General features: G+C 42.5%; 1 protein-coding gene across 3 annotated transcripts in view; it reads right to left on the reverse strand.

Moving 5' to 3' along the window:
- Positions 1-605: 605 nt before the first annotated feature.
- Positions 606-20,042, reverse strand: part of WDTC1 (WD and tetratricopeptide repeats 1) — a 101,511-nt gene continuing 82,074 nt past the window's right edge. For all 3 annotated transcript variants that reach the window (XM_073616179.1, XM_073616178.1, XM_073616180.1), the window contains 5 exons: positions 8,469-8,642; positions 8,149-8,384; positions 5,330-5,495; positions 2,624-2,816; positions 606-1,710 (listed from right to left, as the gene is read on the reverse strand). In XM_073616179.1, the coding sequence (XP_073472280.1) occupies positions 1,501-1,710; positions 2,624-2,816; positions 5,330-5,495; positions 8,149-8,384; positions 8,469-8,642 (979 nt within the window). In that variant the 3' untranslated portion in view covers positions 606-1,500. The remainder of the gene's footprint in view (positions 1,711-2,623; positions 2,817-5,329; positions 5,496-8,148; positions 8,385-8,468; positions 8,643-20,042) is intronic.

The following is a 20,042-nucleotide window of genomic DNA, read 5'->3' on the forward strand; positions in this document are numbered from 1 at the left end:
TTGGGTCCAGCAAATTGTGAGTTTTTAAGTGATCAATGATCCTTCTTTTTAGGAGTGATTGCATTAACCTGACTACAACAAATGTTAACCTCACTGGTCTGTAATTGCCAGTTTGTACCTTGCTTCCCTTATTGTGGATAGGTACAGTATTAAATGTCCAGCAGGTATGGGTAACTTCTGTTAGAAGAGAATGATTAAAAAGATCTGTTAATGGTCCAACAATTATCCTTAAGTTCTCATAGAACTCTAGGATGAATACAATCAGGAACCATTGCTTTAACCAAGCCAGTTCCTCTGCTACCTGTCTGTAGAAAGTCTGAAAATGGGGAGAAAGCTGTGTGTGCAATGAGGTGCACATTTCATGGGGAAATGGATACCATCAAGTGAGATGTGTATGCTGGATTGAAGATCTCACTGGTGATAGAATACTATCAAGGGAGCAGTTTATTCTGGTATACAGGCTTCTAAAAAGTGTATGTGCTACGAATTATGGATCAATTCACAGCATTTTTAGGTTTCCATTAAAATTCTACTATAAGAGATACACAATTATAAGAACGTTTATAACAAACAATAGTATAATTTACAAACCCTGTAACTTCTGCTCAGAAATAAAGTTTTTTTATTTGTAGATGTACATCAAATACAAATTGACTGGAGTCAATCACAGGTCTATGACAGATTTTTCCTGTTGTTAAATGAACAGGGTGAGAATTTGGTACTGTGTGTACCAACCACTTTATTCAGTTAGGGCTCATTAATAAGTCACAGCAGGCACTCTTCAAACTTAATTTTTTTTAAACCAACTAGATGGGTCTATTACATATTCTGGAACATTGAAAGAGGCCTTCATATTGGCTAACTTTGGAAATGCCATCTACAGATCACCCTTCCAGATTGTAAAGTTTTGAAAAAGAAAACACTTAAATAGCATCACAAAAGCACATATCCACACAACCGCCCTTATTTGTTTAGAGGCCATCATAAAAATCACCTCACTCCTCACATATTCTACAAATCGTGTGTGAGGTACATTAGTCTGGTCATAGCTATTTCCTTATTTTATTCAGTTGTCTAAAGCAATCCTAGTTTCATTTTTCAAGCCGGAAAGTCAGTTCACCAATCAAGAAACTAGTTGGCATCCATAAATTCCCAAGGTTGCACACGTTGGTACTATTGCATCTGAGTAGTATCCATTCTATTATGTTCACACCTATGAAATTCCAAACGCCAGAAAATAAGGTGTGCATTATTCAGCATCCAATTTATTCTGGATTTTGAGCATGAGCAGATGCCTAGTCATTGGTCAAGACATTTGATCCGGTGGTGGCATGGAAGCAGTGGTTTCTATGCCTCCATGTTCTTTATCCTAGACATTATGAGGTACGTTGCTCTGCACAGACTGCTTTAAAAGCAAGATGAGTGGCCATTAAAATATGGTCAAGCCTTTCTAAATAAAAGGTATCCACCCTATATCCTACACACTTTCTCCTGTCAGGGTTAGCTGGGCCGACATTGCACTTGTCCTTCAGCAGAATCCTCATCGTCTGATCCCCCATCACCAGATGCTGGGCCCCCACCACTGAGTCCTGTAATTCTGTAGCCCATGTTCAGAAGCATTACTTCTAGTGGGTCAGCATTCATTCTCCGCTGGTTAGCTTGGCAGGCACCCTCCATATCCTGCACCACTCGCTTGTCAGTGCCTTCGCTCTGCAATCAGAAAAACAGTAAAGTTTGTAATGTGGACAGTATTATATAACAAAAAATAACAGCAAAAATTATTTGTACACTTGAAGGAGAATTCCACCCACCAATAAATATGAAGTGTTGTTATGGGGCACCAACAGCACCTGCTTCAAGAAATGGTCCCACAGAACTCTTTAAAATGTTATTGTGCATGTACCACCAGTGTAATGAAGATCAACTGACTGAGATGAAAACAATTTGTGGAGGCCACTCGAATGATTTTGAGGCAAGTATGACGTGAGACGGAGACTGATTCCACAGGTGTGATCAGGCTCTTTTCTTATCATTGACTGATCTATGAGGACATTTTCTTGGACAATTTAGGCTTCACACTGCACTCTGCATTTTATGAATAACATGTAAACTACAGGTGAAGTGTACAGTAGTCAAAGCTGTGTCCTGGGGAGAGCAGATATCTGTATCAGCTCACTGTTATATATAACCTCTTTATGTTGGATCATGCATTTTATAGTGAATTTCCAAGTTGCAAGATGCTGCATGTCCATACTTGAAGACTGATAATATTTTGAATATCTACGTATTACATATGGACACAAGCACATTTATCTTTTTATTGCTCCACAATAGAAAATAATTGCATTTTTTACAGTACAAAATGTTTGACCAATGCTTGCAGTAATGTTTCCACTAGCTCTTGGTGATGCATGAGACCAATATTGCATTACAATTTTTTTACCATCAAAAAAAATGTGCGGCAGGCTGAGCTTAGTATAGATAACCAAATTATTATTTCATTAGATAGTGGGGAAAAGTAAAAAAAAAAAAAAAAAATCTTTTATAAATTATCTATATGTGCAATCGACCACATTTCACTACACGTTCCAAAATAAAACTCTATATCCTATGTTTTACCCACCTCAGGACGTGGGCTCCATAGTCGCACAACAGGGTCAATACCACTCGTTGCTAGGAAACAGTAACTTGGGTGCGGCTGTAGACAATTAACTATGGACTCATCTCCTTGCAAAACCCTAATGAGTGCACAAGTCTCCTTTTCCCATATGAAAAATGACCCATCATCTGATCCACTCACTATGTACTGAGCATTGCTGCAAAACAAAACAAAGAAACTCCAATGATGGGAAAACAGTAAACCAACAAAAACATATAAATGCAGAAACAGTAGTAAACATTCACACGTGTTAACCACTTGAGTTCCAGATTCTATTTTAAAACAAAGTTAAATTAAGGCCTCATGCACACTGTAAGCTTAAAGGATAAGTTCACCTTTCATAACATGTTACGCATATATCAGGGTGTAACATGTTATGAAAAGGACCAGTCCCCCTCCACCCCCCCTGCAGGGGATCTTCTCCCCCCGCTTCCTGTCACAATAAAAAAAAAACGTGGCTGTGCAGGGCTCTGCCCACCTGGCCGCGTCATTCATGCTCAGTGTTCTGTTAATGGAAACCTACAAGTCCCGACAGCCCTAGCAGCTGTCAGCTTGTAGGTCTTAATGAACTACCACGGACTGTGAATGCTGTGGTACTTCACTGATACTTCCTGTCAGCAAGTACAAGCAAGCAGATACACTGACAGGTCGGTAGGAGATCTGCATGGCATCAGCAATCTGCTGATCGCCGGTGCAGTACTTTACAGGCTCCTGCAACAACGTGCATTTATAATATTTTGTCAAAAGGTGAACTTATCCTTTAAAGAAGTTTTTTCTCCTACAGGAGTTTAGCAGCTCCTACAGGAGTTTAGCAGCGTTTTTAGCGAAAGAGATCTTTTGTAGCAGGAGTGCACACTGGGGCAAGATCAGGTCCCACCTAACCTGATCTATCCTGAACCTGAAGAAAAAGAAAGGAAAAATTTAAAGATAAAGACAAACAATTAAATAAATACATTTATTTAAAAAAACCCAAGGGCCAATCAAATACATTAAATGCGCTGGATGATATTGTACTTGTAAAACTCTCACATAGGTGTGTGCAATGTTATCCAGAATATTTTCTGAAAACAGAGCCATTGTGCTAATTTCTGTCCATCCCAACCAGACTTAAATTTTATCTCAAAGTTATAATAATGGTTTACAGTATGCAAACATTTTTTCTTCTGCATAATAAAATGCAGCGCTGAAAGAGAAAACGTTCTCCAAAATTTAAGGCTTTGACTAAGTTTTACCATTCTTCTACATCCTAAAAACTGCAATTATGCAGTATCTTTTTAGTCAGAAGACTTCCTAAACTACAACATAAACAGTTGGCTATAAACTACAGTAAATATGATAAATAATTTGAGCAACTAAAAGTATTATGGTAAACTCTATCAGCAGTCAGTGTACTGTTCCATATAGCATAAGCAAGCATATGTTTTCCCAGTGTAGGGGATCAGAGGGGTGAACAGCCGGCTCAAAGACAGTCCAGTAAAATAAAAATGGCTTTATTCAGCAAACTGGCAAAAACAAACAAACAAAAGACACGACAGGCTTGTCTTGTCATACAGGTACAGCTCACAGTTCCGCAGCATACAGGCTTACAGGCAATAGTTCATGGCTTTAATCAGAGCTACAGTCTTTTACGTGGTTAAGCTCACCCAGCAAGTACACAATCCAGCATAGGATCTTTTCAGACAGGGTGCTGCTGTGTCTCTCTCTCCTACTCAAACAGCTCCTCTCTGACACTTTCAGTCCAGCTGGCAATAAGCAGGTCTGAAGGGGAAGTACCAGCCCTCATCAATTAACCCCTTCTTAACCCTGCCCCAGGCTGACCCTCTACACCAGCCATTAACTTATAAAACTTGTATAGTAAAACTGCATTGCGAGCATAATTCGTTCCGGAAGCATGCTTGTATCCAAAGCACTTGTATATCAAAGCGAATGTCCCCATAAGAAATAATGGAAATTCAAATGATTATTTCCACAACCATTTATTCATAAGTCCTTCAGTTTATAGTCCACATAAAAAGATTGTAGCAATGTGTTAAGTTGTGCAACCATAAAATGTCCATCAATAAATGGCAGTTTCCACAAGGGGATTAGAAGCAAAATACAGCAGGAGCTACAGAGTATAAAAGAGAAGAGAGGCACCTCCAAGTGTAGCAATATGGTTACATTTAATGAAGGTCCAACATTTAGCAACTCACATGATTGATGAATAAAAGAGGCACATCTAAGTATGCAGGCATCCAGGGTAAAGCTGTCCACATAGACCATCCTTGGCACCGCCGGCTCTCACCGCTGTAAGTCTGAAATCGTGACCGGGAAGACTACCCTGCAGTAGAGCGATCTAAAAGCACAGCATGGAAGGGACGACACCAATGGCGGTGATGAGGGTGGTTTATGTGGACAGCTTTACCCCGGATGCCTGCATACTTGGATGTGCCTGTTTTAATCATCAACCACGTGACTTGATAAATGTTGTACCTTCATTAAATGTAACCATATTGCTACACTTAGAGGCGCCTCGCTTCTCTTTTATACTCAGTTGTGACATTACGCTACTTGTATATGAAGACATCGCTTGTATATCAAGTCAAAATGTATTAAAAAATGTTGCTTGTCCTGCAAAACGCTCTGAAACCAAGTTACTTTCAAACCAAGGTTTTACTGTAATTGAGTTACCTTCCCATGAAGCTGGCTTCCTTAATGTCTGTAGTAGTATTACAATGGCCACAGTATCTGTGCTTATAATCCAGGCTTCGTTCTCTCAGCAGCAGTTCATCCTCAGATAGGGAATCCTTCCTGCCCCCTGAGCGAAGGCGAACAGAGCCTCCTTTTTTATCGTCCTCTGTGGAAGAAACAGAAGGACAAATGATTGCATGATAAGGAGAAAGGCTAAAACACATAAAAGGTCTGGAAAAGAATAAACAAAAAGGTAAAATAAACATGGATTTGAATATAAAAGCCTGCATGAATATTCACCCACTTGAATTTTTTTAGTATGAAGCGCTACAACAAAAAACATATTTTCAGTTATTATTTCAGTGTTTACCCTAAAATAATTCTGGACATGACATAAAATTTTACACACTTGCCTTTCAATGTATTTGTAAGGCCCTTTTCATATGGGGTGAAAATCCGTCCAAGAGCATCCGCCTGCTCAGCGAGGGATCTCTCTGCTGATCCCTGCTGAGCGAGCAGGCTTATGACAGGTCAGTGTCCACTCTGCTATGCAGAGCGGACCCGGACACAGCCCGATGTTTTCTTTGGGGTGGTCAGATGGAAACAGAATGCATGTCCATTTCCATCCGATTGTCATCGGAACCGCTGGACGGATGGTGAACATATCTACATCCATCTGTTTTTAGTGGATCGGATGCCGGTGGGTGAGAGCAGACATATGTCTGCTGACTTCTGCTGCCCCATAGGAGGACAACAGGTGGTCCAATTGGGTCCGCCTGAAAAACAGACAGAAACCTTACTTATCCTACAGGATTGCTGTGCTTTTACAGAAAGTACAGTTATCTTTTTTTATCTACACCTGGAATCCCTGAGAATTCCTGCAGGCCGCAGCCATCTGATGAAGGTAAATATACTTCTGGAGTGGGGGAATAGTCAAAGAGACAACTTTACTTTTACTTTCAAGCACAGTTATCCTTTAACTTTAAAATGAGAGATATGCTTTGTTTTATCCCGTTAAAGAAGAGCTCCATTCAGTGGTCTAAAATGAAAGGCAGTTATCTGAGGCTTGGGTACAAGATCTTTAAGATGTTCTCCGGCACCTGTGGCTGCCTGAGTAGAAGCCGAGATGCTTTAAGAAACAAGTCTAATCAAGTAAAAATGCGTTCGATAAAAGAAAAATGCTGAAACCATGTAAACAAAATCATTAATGTTACAGTGGGGCAAAAAAGTATTTAGTCAGCCACCAATTGTGCAAGTTCTCCCACTTAAAAAGATGAGAGAGGCCTGTAATTGTCATCATAGGTATACCTCAATTATAAGAGACAAAATGTGGAAACAAATCCAGACAATCACATTGTCTGATTTTTGAAAGAATTTATTTCCAAATTATGGTGGAAAATAAGTATTTGGTCAATATCAAAAGTTCATCTCAATACTTTGTTATATATCCTTTGTTGGCAATGACAGAGGTCAAACGTTTTCTGTAAGTCTTCACAAGGTTGTCACACGCTGTTCCTGGTATGTTGGCCCATTCCTCCATGCAGATCTCCTCTAGAGCAGTGATGTTTTGGGGCTGTCGCTGGGCAACACGGACTTTCAACTCCCTTCAAAGGTTTTCTATAGGGTTGAGATCTGGAGACTGGCTAGGCCACTCCAGGACCTTGAAATGCTTCTTACAAAGCCACTCCTTCGTTGCCCGGGCAGTGTGTTTGGGATCATTGTCATGCTGAAAGACCCAGCCACATTTCATCTTCAATGCCCTTGCTGATGGGAGGAGGTTTGCACTCAAAATCTCACGATACATTGCCCCATTCATTCTTTCATGTACACGGATCAGTCGTCCTGTTCCCTTTGCAGAGAAACAGCCCCAAAGCATGATGTTGCAATCCACCCGCTCCTCCAAACACGACGAGTTGTGTTTCTACCAAAACAGTTCTACTTTGGTTTCATCTGACCATATGACATTCTCCCAATCCTCTTCTGGATCATCCAAATGCTCTCTAGCAAACCTCAGACGGGCCCGGACATGTACTGGCTTAAGCAGGGGGACACGTCTGGCACTGCAGGATCTGAGTTCCTGGCGGTGTAGTGTGTTACTGATGGTAGCCTTTGTTACGTTGGTCCCAGCTCTCTGCAGGTCATTCACTAAGTCCCCCGTGTGGTTCTGGGATTTTTGCTCACCGTTCTTGTGATCATTTTGACCCCACGGGGTGAGATCTTGCGTGGAGCCCCAGATCGAGGGAGATTATCAGTGGTCTTGTATGTCTTCCATTTTCTAATTATTGCTCCCACAGTTGATTTCTTCACACCAAGCTGCTTGCCTATTGCAGATTCAGTCTTCCCAGCCTGGTGCAGGTCTACAATTTTGTTTCTGGTGTCCTTCGACAGCTCTTTGGTCTTCACCATAGTGGAGTTTGGAGTGTGACTGTTTGAGGTTGTGGACAGGTATACTGATAACAAGTTCAAACAGGTGCCATTAATACAGGTAATAAGTGGAGGACAGAGGAGCCTCTTAAAGAAGAAGATACGGGTCTGTGAGAGCGAGAAATCTTGCTTGTTTGTAGGTGACCAAATACTTATTTTCCACCATAATTTGCAAATAAATTCTTTAAAAAAATCAGACAATGTGATTGTCTGGATTTGTTTCCACATTTTGACTCTCATAGTTGAGGTATACCTATAATGACAATTACAGGCCTCTCTCATCTTTTTAAGTGGGAGAACTTTTGGTGGCTGACTAAATACTTTTTTGCCCCACTGTATATAGAATTAAAAATATAAGACATAATAAAAAACATACTGACGCAAAGAATGCTTACGGTTGTCATTTTTGGAGAATAAGGCAACCCTGATATCCCTGTCAAGTGCATCACATGCACTGCTTTGTGCCTGCTCTGGAAACTTGGCTTTGAACTCCTCCAAACAATCCAGTGCTTCAGAGACATAGCGGAGCTCAAATAAGCAGCGGGCTAGTCGAAAGTGAGCTTTGAGATGGGCTGGGTTCAGCGCTAATGCTTGAAGGCAGTCTCTTAGAGCATCATAGTGATCTCCATCCCTAACAGCAGAGAGGAAGAAGTATGAGAAAAAGCACTGTATCCAAAAACACTATCCGGAGAACACAAAAATCTCTTGTACTTACCACTTGCGCTTCATATATGCCGCTGCCCGATTTCCAAATAACATAGCACTACGAGGGGCACTCTGCATGGCTTGGCTATACAACTCAATTGCTTGGCTCCACTGTTGTCGTGCAAATGCATCATTGGCTTTTTGCTTCACCTTTTCTAGATGTGGTGGCAGCTCATTTGTTGTCCTAAGTATGGGCAGTAGAACAGATGTGACAAATAAATTTACATTTGGTAATAATATATAGATTAAATATGTAGGCAGAAAAAAAGATGACGTAAATTTAATGGCACAATATTGGTTGTAAATAGGAAATACTGAAAGCAGAGAGTTTGTCAAGGCAATTTTTTTTTTATCTTTTGCAATCTTTACCTCTAATCAGCCTGACTTACCTTATTGCTCAGCATAAATCCTTTTTAAAATAACAGTTGATGTTTCATTTTACCACTTATGAACCATGAACACAATATAACAAGAAGTTGCAGTATTATAGCATGTGAGAATATGTTGTTTTTTGACACTTTAAGTCCCATTATACAGTATATTTAGCCACCGATAAACAGGAGTCATGGCCTATATAAAGGGTGGACTGGGGGTACAGAGCATATGTTGTTCTGTGAAAGCAATTACTAAACTGTGCAGCATTGTAAAGTGCCTTTTTACCAGCAGCGCTGCAACTGAAAAAAACAAAACACACCACTCCAGATGTTCAGTATATTGTGTGTTTTACTTGAGTATTCTTGTGTACAAACTAGTGAGCACTCTTTTTTCATGATCAGTTGCTTGTTTTTATATTCCACCCTTCTTTCCGGGATGAAAGCAGAATATTTTTGTCTGCCTTTCAAGGTTTCTCACCTTTGCTACAAATCTTGATTATCTTTGAATTGCACCTGTCTTAGAACATGGAATCTCTCATTCTGAATAAAGCTTTGCCATATTCTACATTAGTGCACCTTTTCTTATCTAAAACATATCAAAATCCAATGATTGGAGGAGTTTTGGTTTGGCTTTTTTCCTTTACTTCTCATTTACTCACTGGTGAAATTTGGATTTAAAGGTTATATTAGGATTTTAGTACTCACTATAAAATCTTTTTCTCAGAGTCCATTGAGGGACACAGCTTAACAATGTTAAGAAACCTAAGGTTATACCGCTGCCTACAGGAGAAATGGACCTATGCCACAAAGAAAACTGAAGGCCAGCCCTCTTAGGGCTATAACTCACCCCTCCCACCCACTCAGGTTCAGCAATCAAAAGAGAACAACTGCACATGAGGGCAGGACGTGGTATTTGAACTGGACTCCAAGAGAAGGATTACAGTGACTACAAAAATCCTATTTCCTCTATTGTCCATTAACAAACACAGCTTGATGTCCCTTAAGCCTGTACATGCAGGCAGAATGTCGGGAGACATTTGGCGGTAAAAAAAAAAAAAAAAAAAATAGCCGGCATTCTGCTCGTTTGTATGTCAATCTGTCCGACAGAAGCCAGCCGTTCGGCCGGTTTCTGTCAGACGTGCATGCTGGAAAACCAGCAGCGACCGACTCCCGATCAGCACTCTCAGCCAAAGTCTGAGTCTGTCACAGTACACCCACAGCTGAAATTTGCCTTAGGACAGTCCGTGGCGCCGGCCTGTTATCCAGAGCGGCGGCCATCTTGCTCCACCCGGCGGTTCCCTGGTGAGTTTTCAGGCCTTTCTGAATATCCCAGGACCGACCCCCTTCCGGAGGGAGCTTTGGGCTGCCTGCTCTCGCTGACGAGGGACACCTACAGCCTGCACCTGTCGTGAATACAGAACGTTGCTCTGGCCCAGTATCCGGAGCAGCGACCATCTTGCTGCACCTGGAGAAGGCATGGGGATAGATAAATCGGAGCAGCAAGGGAATATGTCCCCGCCGAAAAGGACCTCTGCGGCGGTGGATAAGGTGGCGAAGTACCGCCATCAGGACCAAATCCCGCAGGCCAAAGATGGAGACGGCGCATGCTTGGCGACGGTTCATCAGAGTGCGGACACTGCCAAGGTCTTAGATGCCATTGCAACGCTGCAGGGAACACTCACTGCCAAAATAGATGAGGTCAAGATTGACATCTCCCTGCTACGACAAGACTTATCCAAGGTAAAAGATAGGGTAACTGAAGCAGAGACGCGCATTGGAGCGGCAGAGGACATCCTGCACCCCCTGAGCCACACTACGGAGGACCTGCAACGCCAAATCCATCAATTACACGCACACCAAGATGATATGGAGAATTGTTTAATGCGCTGTCACCTCCGGTTCATCGGTTTACCTGAAAAGGCGGAAGGTACCAACCCTGCAGAATACTTGGAATCCCTTCTGATTCAACGTTTTGGAAGAGAAGCCTTTTTCGCCATGTTCGCAGTGGAACGGGCGCACCGCATCCCAACTAAACCTCCACCTGTGGGAGCCCCCCCCCCAGGACCTTTATTGCCAAATTCCTTAACTTCAAAGACAGAGATAAAATCCTGCGGCTGACCAAAGAGAAAGGCAACATCACCCTGGGCAACGGTCATGTTGCAGTGTTCCCTAATTTCTCTAATGAAGTCCAAAGAAAGCGTGCACAGTTCCAAGATGTAAAGAGGCGGCTCAGGGTGGCACACCTTAAATTTAAATAAAGTGCGCTAATTATATGAAAATACACACATAGATGTGAATACATGTGGGTGGTAATAAAAACCCCAATCTACTGAGAGCAAGTAAATGACTCCATGAGTGGTAGAAATATATAAGTGCAAAACATAAAAACTCAAATAAAAAGAAGAAACAAAAAATGTGTACATGTGAAGTACAATGATATTAATAGCGTAAAAATCTGAAAATCAAACAAACTCAGTCCATGGGTTCAAACATAAAAAGTTCATCAGTGAAAAAAAGCTTCCATCCACTATACAGCTCAGCAGCAACTAATCCCCCTATGAGTGGATTGACAAAGGAGAGAGATGTGCAGGATGGTGCAAATCCACTGACGGTGACGCCAATAAGTGAGAAAGTGATAAAGGTGGACTCTTACCCCTGTGTTGGACCCCCTCCTTGGCAGGGTCTATCAGGCATGCAGATTTTTGCCCTCATTACACGGTCCCTGCAGAGGGCAAAAATCTGCATGCCTGATAGACCCTGCCAAGGAGGGGGTCCAACACGGAGGGTAAGAGTCCACCTTTATCACTTTCTCACTTATTGGCGTCACCGTCAGTGGATTTGCACCATCCTGCACATCTCTCTCCTTTGTCAATCCACTCATAGGGGGATTAGTTGCTGCTGAGCTGTATAGTGGATGGAAGCTTTTTTTCACTGATGAACTTTTTATGTTTGAACCCATGGACTGAGTTTGTTTGATTTTTAGATTTTCACGCTATTAATATCATTGTACTTCACATGTACACATTTTTTGTTTCTTCTTTTTATTTGAGTTTTTATGTTTTGCACTTATATATTTCTACCACTCATGGAGTCATTTACTTGCTCTCAGTAGATTGGGGTTTTTACTACCACCCACATGTATTCACATCTATGTGTGTATTTTCATATAATTAGCGCACTTTATTTATTTTTTATTTTTCATGGTATACACAGATATTGGTGTATTTTGTGTGCAGCTTTTACCTTTGACCTTTTTTGCTCTGCAGCGCAGTTTTTCTTTTTATTTTTTACACCTTAAATTTGCCATGTTGTTTCCGGCCAGAGTGGAGGAGGTTGTCAAAGTCCTATTTTTTGAAGACCCGAGGGCGGCAGCACAGTGGCTGAATCAACACGGACGTCCAGACGGATAATCGAGCACACGGCCAGTTACTGTGAGTACTGTTGACATTGGCAGAGGATGGCGGGCCCCACCATTTCTCTATCTGTAACTTTCGCTGTGGTGAGGTAGTCACATCTCATAATTTATTTTTTCGCACAAAGGCCTTACCCCTCCCCCCCTTTTTTTCCCTAGGTTGTACCCCTTGGGAGGGAGGAGGACTACAGCCTGCTAATACCCCTGGTTACGCGGCTTTGGGCCTGAGGCTGCTTGACCCACAGAGTTTACTACCGTGAGTGATATACTATCCCCACAGCACAAAAGAGGAGACTTTTATAGGGCAGAGGCCCCACAACACTAATATACCAAGATGATGATATATCTTTGCAGCGAGAGTCTCACCCAGACAGAGAAAGAGACACATCAAACTTGCCTCAAGTCCTTTCCATGCTTCATACAGTGGAAAATCGTCCCCAACATGTTTGCAACCTTTATTTTTTCTCCTTTACCTGAACTTTACAGCGCACCAAATACAAAGTACTGTACCTCCAGCTAACGTTGTTGGCTGGAAGCCGCATATACAGGTTGCAAGGGAATGTATACTTCCACCAAGTTGGGGGGGGGGGGTGAGAAGCTGGGAGGGAAGGAAAATGCCAGATGCCTTGATCTGAGCATTGGGAATGTTAGCACCGTTGTGCAATGGTTACTTACTTGGAATGTTTTTGAACAAGCACTTACATATGCAATATATCTATTGGGTTAGGAAATGTCTGTATTGTCGCGGGTATTCGGAGGAGTGCTGCCCTGCCGATGCACCTGCAATCTGTATGCAAACGAACACCATGGCAGACATTAAATTTATGATGTGGAATGTGCGGGGCATGTGAGATAAGATTAAAAAGGACAGCGGTACTACAGTATCTGAAAGGTCAGAGAGTAGATATCATCGTGTTGGTGGAAAACGCATGTCACAGGCCACTTACAGGCGGCCCTACCATAGTACTCACACAAATATGTCTAGAGGGGTAACTGTGCTGGTGGCAAAATCTACACCCTTTGAGCTGATCTCCATGGTGTCGGATCGGCAGGGCAGATACCTCTTTCTACATGCACTTCTGAGGGGAGAACCCTTGTTGATATTGGCTAGCGATATCCCCCCTCCATACAGGTCGGATGTGGTTGCAGAAGGCCTTGCATTTATAGCGATGTACCCATCCATACCAGTAGTATGCTTGGGAGACTTTAATCACACAATGACTCCATCCCTGGACAGACCAGTACAGGCTGAACCCAGACAGGGCGAACCACTTCACACTAGGCTATACCGTACACTGACCGAATTTGCTCTTATAGACGTCTGGAGACATGCAAACCCCCCACGACTAGAGCATATACCTGCCACTCAGTAAGTCATAATACCATGTCCAGGATAGACTATATACTTGTTTCGAGGGCCCTGCTGCCTAAGGTTATGGGCTCAGGATTTGCTCCCAGGATCCTGTCAGACCACTCTCCGTGCTGGCTGATGGCATCTTTGCAGACAGCCTCTCCTGTCAGGCAGTGGCGACTAAACCCTTACTGGCTATCCCTTTTTTCGGACCATGACTCCATTGCCAGGGAACTACTCTTTCTTTTTGGAAAGGACACAGGGGCCTCCTACACTTAACACACACTGGGATGATTTTAAAAACCATGCTCGTAGAATTTTGTCCTCCAGAATAAAACAGGCTAAAGAGAGAGTCTAATACTATACTTCAACAAACCTCTGACAAACCACGGGAATTAGAGGAGGCATATAGCTCCAGCCCATCCCTTGAAAACCTAGAAAGAGTGAAACTGCAGACACGTCTAGTCACGCAACTATGCATAGAGAAGGCAAAACAGCGTGTCTTTTTCTGTAGGCAGAGGGTGTACGAACAGGGAGAAAGGGCTGGGAGACTGTTGGCATATCTGGCCCACATAGACGATAACCCCCCAGTCGTATCGCTAGCTGACCCAGAAGAGAGTAATATAAAACAGACCCGGGACATGTGGCAGCTCAATTTAGACAATTTTATGACAACCTATACAAGTCTCAGAGCACATACACACAAAGAGAGATTCGTTCGTATTTATCTTCCATACAGTTCCCCCAGCTGAACCGAGAGCAGGTGGAGCTTCTGGATGCACCTATTACAGAACATGACATCACAGAAGCAGAACAGAGGAGTGGCAAACCAAAACACACACAGATGAAAGAGCCCAACAAGAACGAACAAAACAAGAAGGAAAAACAAGGGCATTAAATAACTACTTGGAGAGCCTTTTTACCAAAACTAGCATCTATGGAGGTAGAAACAGCAATGTTCTGGATATTGATATTTGTAATTATGGATAGTTTCTTTATTCTATTCATAGTTTTTTTGTACTTTATAATGTATACCCACTATTAAATCCTGAAGGAACTGCAAATCAACAAAAAGCATACAACTGATTACTCATCTTTCTCCAATAATGTTGTGATTTTGTTATATTAGACTTTTAGAAGAAAGTGTTATTATTCAGAATGATAGACAAGCAACATAGGGAATATGAACATGATTATGTAGTGTTTTACTAAATGTGAGTCTTGTCTCGGGCTCAATTATGTACTATTTTATGACTGTTTAAATAAAAACCTACTACTTTTATTATACTGTATGCACTCTGATGTGTATACACACACACACACACACACACACAATCTCACAAAAGTGAGTTCACCCCTCACATTTTTGTAAATATTTTATTATATCTTTTCATGTGACAACACTGAAGAAATGCCACTTTGCTACAATATAAAGTAGTGAGTGTACAGCTTGCATACCAGTGTAAATTTGCTGTCCCCTCAAAATAACTCACACAGCCATTAATGTCTAAACCACTTGCAACAAAAGTGACTACACCCCTAAGTGAAAATGTCCAAATTGGGCTCAAAGTGTCAATATTTTGTGTGACCATTATTTTCCAGCACTGCCTTAATCCTCTTGGGCATGGTGTTCACCAGAGTTGCCACTGGAGTCCTCTTCCACTCCTCCATGATGACATCAAGGAGCTGGTGGATGTTAAGAGACCTTGCCCTCCTCCACCTTCCATTTGAGGATGCCCCATAGATGCTTAATAGGGTTTAGGTCTGGAGACAAGCTTGGCTAGTCCATCAGCTTTACCCTCAGCTTTAGGAAGGCAGTGGTTGACTTGGAGGTGTGTTTGGGGTCATTATGTTGGAATACTGCCCTTCGGCCCAGTCTCCAAAGGGAGGGGATCATGCTCTGCTTCAGTATGTCACAGTACATGTTGGCATTCATGGTTCCCGCAATGAACTGTAGCTCCCCACTGCCGGCAACACTCATGCAGCCCCAGACCATGGCCTTCCCACCACCATGCTTGCTGTAGGCAGACACACCTGTCTTTGTACTTCTCACCTGATTGCCGCCAAGCACGCTTGACCCCATCTGAACCAAATAAGTTTATCTTGGTCTCATCGGACCACAGGACATGGTTCCAGTAATTCATGTCCTTAGTCTGTTGGTCTTTAGCAAACTGTTTGTGGGCTTTCTTCTGAATCATCATTAGAAGAGGTTTCCTTCTGGGACGACAACCATGCAGACCAATTTGATGAAATGTGCGGCGTATGGTCCGAGCACTGACAGGCTGACCCCCCACCCCTTCAACCTCTGCAGCAATGCTGGCAGCACTTACACGTCTATTTCCCAGAGACAACCTTTGGATATGAGTGGAACCTGTCCTGTTAAACTGCTGTATGGTCTTGTCCACCGTGCTGCAGCTCAGTTTCAGGGTCTGGGCAATCTTCTTATAGCCTAGGCCACCTTTTTTTTCAAATATAATATTTATTGAAGCCCACAACAGGCGAAAACAGGTCACTACAGACATTATGTGAAATCAGGTATAACAGACAATGAATTGACAGAAAGATTATAGAAAGATTAAAATAGAATAATGTAGATATTCTGAACAGAACCTCTATTAATAATGTCAAGATGGTTTAATGCAAATGTATTCATTGTCAGTAATATATAAAAAAAAGGTGAAAAACGAATAGTGGGGTAGGATCCGAATTTGCCTATTACCTATTTTCTCTTATTTAATAAACCAAAGAACAATTAGGAGAGATGAGAGGGGAAACACGAAGGACAGGAAGAGAAAGGAAAGGGAGGGGGGGTGTGAAGTGGGTCAGAGTTACATTAGCTCCGGACGACCAAGGAGAACAGGTCATGGAACTCATTGACATTATGTTCCAAAGAGGTCTGTACCCTCTGCAGAGAGGACAAACTGATTCCAAAGCCCCCACGGTTTCGAGTATTTTTCTTGTTGATGTTGCACGGTGAGAACCGCATCCTCCATTCTATTAATATCTTCCACTTTATGGAGCCAGTCAGCAGTAGGTGGTGGAAATTGTTTCTTCCAATGGAGTGGGATACAGGACTTTGCAGCATTCAAGAGATGGCATACGATGGATTTTTTATATAGTTTGGCTTAAATGGTAGAGACGTGCAACAGGAAAAAGGCTGGATCACCAGGAATCTTGTATTCTGTGAATTTTTGGGTAATGTCTCTAACTGTCGCCCAAAAATGGGTCAATTTAGGACATGACCAGAATACGTGGAGCAACGTCCCTCTATCCCCTAGGCATCTCCAGCAGCGGTCAGTAGTAGCAGGGTAGTATTTATGTAAGAAGTGAGGAGTTAGATACCACCTTGTTAAAAGTTTATAGTTGGTCTCTTGAATTTTTGTACAGACTGAGAATTTTATCGAGAATCCGAGAATAGATGTTGTAGCTGGGCAGGTGAAAATTTACGTTGCAGTTCTATTTCCCATTTGTCTACAAACGGTTAGGCTCTGTTTCCACTATTGCAACCCCAAAGTCGCGCGATGTACAGTGCGACTTTGCAATGCAATGTCATGCGACCGGTGAAAAGCATGTGAGGACAAGTCGCACCAAAGTCGGAACAAAGTAGTGCAAAAACCTTTTGTAGAGTTGCTGCGACTTGAGTCGCACCAATTTGAACACCAATTTGAACAAGGACCATTGAAATACATGGGTTTTGACTTGTCATGCGACTTCACATGTGTCAAATCACACAACTCGCAGTAGTGGAAACAGAGCCCAAGTGTGTTCGGACAATTCAGTAGGGAATATGTTTTGGATAAGACCTGTGTGAGGGTGCCTTCCTTAGAGCAATACTCCTCAAAGATTGTCAGTGGATGGTCAAAGCCTTGCGGGTTAGGCAAGGTATGGAGCAAATGTCGCAATTGGAGTGCTGTCCAGAGTGCAATTGAAAGGGGCCTGTAGCGTTCCCCAACACTTCTATGGAAGGTCATTGTCCCCCCATTAAAAAATGGGATGCCTGAACTCTACTCAATTGTTGCATAGTTTGAAGTGTATGGGGGTCAAGAATAGTGGAGAACTGTGGGTTTCCCATAATAGGGAGCAATGGGGAGTCTGGAGAAGAGAGGGAAATTCTGTATGCTAACCTGTGAGCTTATCTGGAGTGTCGTAGAGGGTGAGATTTCAAAGAGGGGTTTGTATGGTCGAAACACCATAGAGCTCCCTTCAGCGGAATGTTAGTTTGAGCCTGCATCTGTACCCATAACTTAGAGCAGCGGTGATGGCACCAATAATCTTACCAAAATGAACCGCTTGATAGTATAGCCGTATCTCAGGCAGGGCTAGGCAACCATATTGTTTGGCTAAGGAGAGCAAATGGCGAGGGAGGTGTGTTTTTTTTATGTGCCCATACAAACTTAATGAAGAGGGAATGGACCCGTTTAAAACAGGAAAGAGGTATTTTAACTGGCAAGGCTTGGAGTAAAAGAGGAATTTCGGTAGGATGCACATCTTTAGTAGGTTGCATCTGCCAAACCAAGAGTGTAGGCCTTATACCAAGAGTTGTGTGCAAATGTGCGTTTAATAGTCGCAGGAATATACAGAGTGTTCTTGATCTGGCCACCTGTTGTGAAGGGTGTTTTCTTCACCAGGGAAAGAATTCTTCGGACATCCACCACAGTTGTTTTCCGTGGTCTTCCGGGTCTTTTGGTGTTGCTGAGCTCACCGGTGCGTTCTTTCTTTTTAAGGATGTTCCAAACAGTTGATTTGGCCACACCTAATGTTTTTTGCTATCTCTCTGATGTGTTTGTTTTGTTCAGCCTAATGATGGCTTGCTTCACTGATAGTGACAGCTCTTTGGATCTCATATTGAGAGTTGACAGCAGCAGATTCCAAATGCAAATAGCACACTTGAAATGAACTCTGGACCTTTTATCTACCCCTTGTAAATGGAATAATGAGGGAATAACACACACCTGGCCATGGAACAGCTGAGCAGCTAATTGTCCCATTACTTTTGGTCCCTTAAAAAGTGGGAGGCACATATACAAACTATCGTAATTCCTACACCGTTCACCTGATTTGGATGTAAATACCCTCAAATTAAAGCTGAAAGTCTGCAGTTAAAGCACATCTTTTTCGTTTCATTTCAAATCCATTGTGGTGGTGTATAGAGCCAAAAAGATTAGAATTGTGGCGATGTCCCAATATTTATGGACCTGACTATAAGTACCCAAATAATTTAAAGCCGTGTCCGCCCATTTAAAACTGAATCACAACTTCAACTCTGATAGACGGCAGGGGGTATCCCGATTCCCATTGCTTCCGATTTGTTAAAGTTTATTTTTAGGTTGAATGGTTCAAGTGACAAAGCAAATAACTGGGGAAAGTGGGCACCCCCATCTGGTCCCATTCTTAATAGGGAAAGGTTTGGATAGGACTCTGTTGGTCTTAACTTGAGCTGTAGGGTTGGAGTAAAGTCTTGTGATCCAGTTAATGATAGTGTCCCCTAGGCCGAAATGTCGAAGGACCGAGAACATATATTGCCAATTCACCTGATCGAACGCTTTCTCTGTGCCCGTACTAAGAAAGACACATGGCATGCGGGTTGAACTGACAACATGGAGAAGGTTGAGAACTTTAGTTGTGTTATCCTTTGCCTCCCTGGTGGGGACAAAACCCACTTGGTTCAAGGGGACTAAGTTTTGTAAGTGTCGCGCTAAACGGGTCGAGATGATCTTAGTGAACAGTTTAAGGTCAATGTTCAAGACAGAAATGGGCCTATAACTGGCGCACGAGGACGGGTCCCTTTTTTTTTTTTTTATGGATGATGGAGATTTGTGCCCTCAAAGTGTCTGGGTAGGAACGCTGATGTTCCAAGGTCGTTGAACAGGTCCAACATGTGAGGGCCCAGGATCGGAAGCATGGTACGATAATATTGAAGAGTAAAACCGTCTGGGCCTGGAGCCTTTCCCGGTTGAATCAATGGCTTGTTCTAACTCTTCTAGCTTCATTGGTGCTTCATCAGATGTCACCGTTCATTCTTTTAGTATTAAAGGCTCACTTTTCTAACGTTACTACACGATTGGAGTCCCTTCGTTTTTTTGCACTCGTGGCTTCGGGTCCAAGTGTGTCTCTTTACAGACTGAAGTGTCTGTCTGCCAGGCTTTTTCTGCATCTCATTGAAGCGATCGTTGTTCATCATTGAAAACGCCTAGGGTTCGGAGGCATCCGAAGACATTCCTGTCCCTGCAGAGGGCTCAATCTGCTTGTGTGTTTGACTCTGCTCTTAAGGGGGTCCACCCGTTCTGTTAAGGGTTCCCACTTATAGAGTTTCTTTCTTCAGATTGTGTCCCATCTTCCTCTTTCCATTCAAACCTTATCCTCAGTGAATGGTGATGGACATTGGAATACACAACCCTAGAGGACTTTGCTGTTCATCTATATTCATCTCTCCATATATCAATTAAG

This window comes from Aquarana catesbeiana, linkage group LG02, assembly GCF_042186555.1.
Source record: "Aquarana catesbeiana isolate 2022-GZ linkage group LG02, ASM4218655v1, whole genome shotgun sequence".
Taxonomy (NCBI): Eukaryota; Metazoa; Chordata; class Amphibia; order Anura; family Ranidae; genus Aquarana; species Aquarana catesbeiana.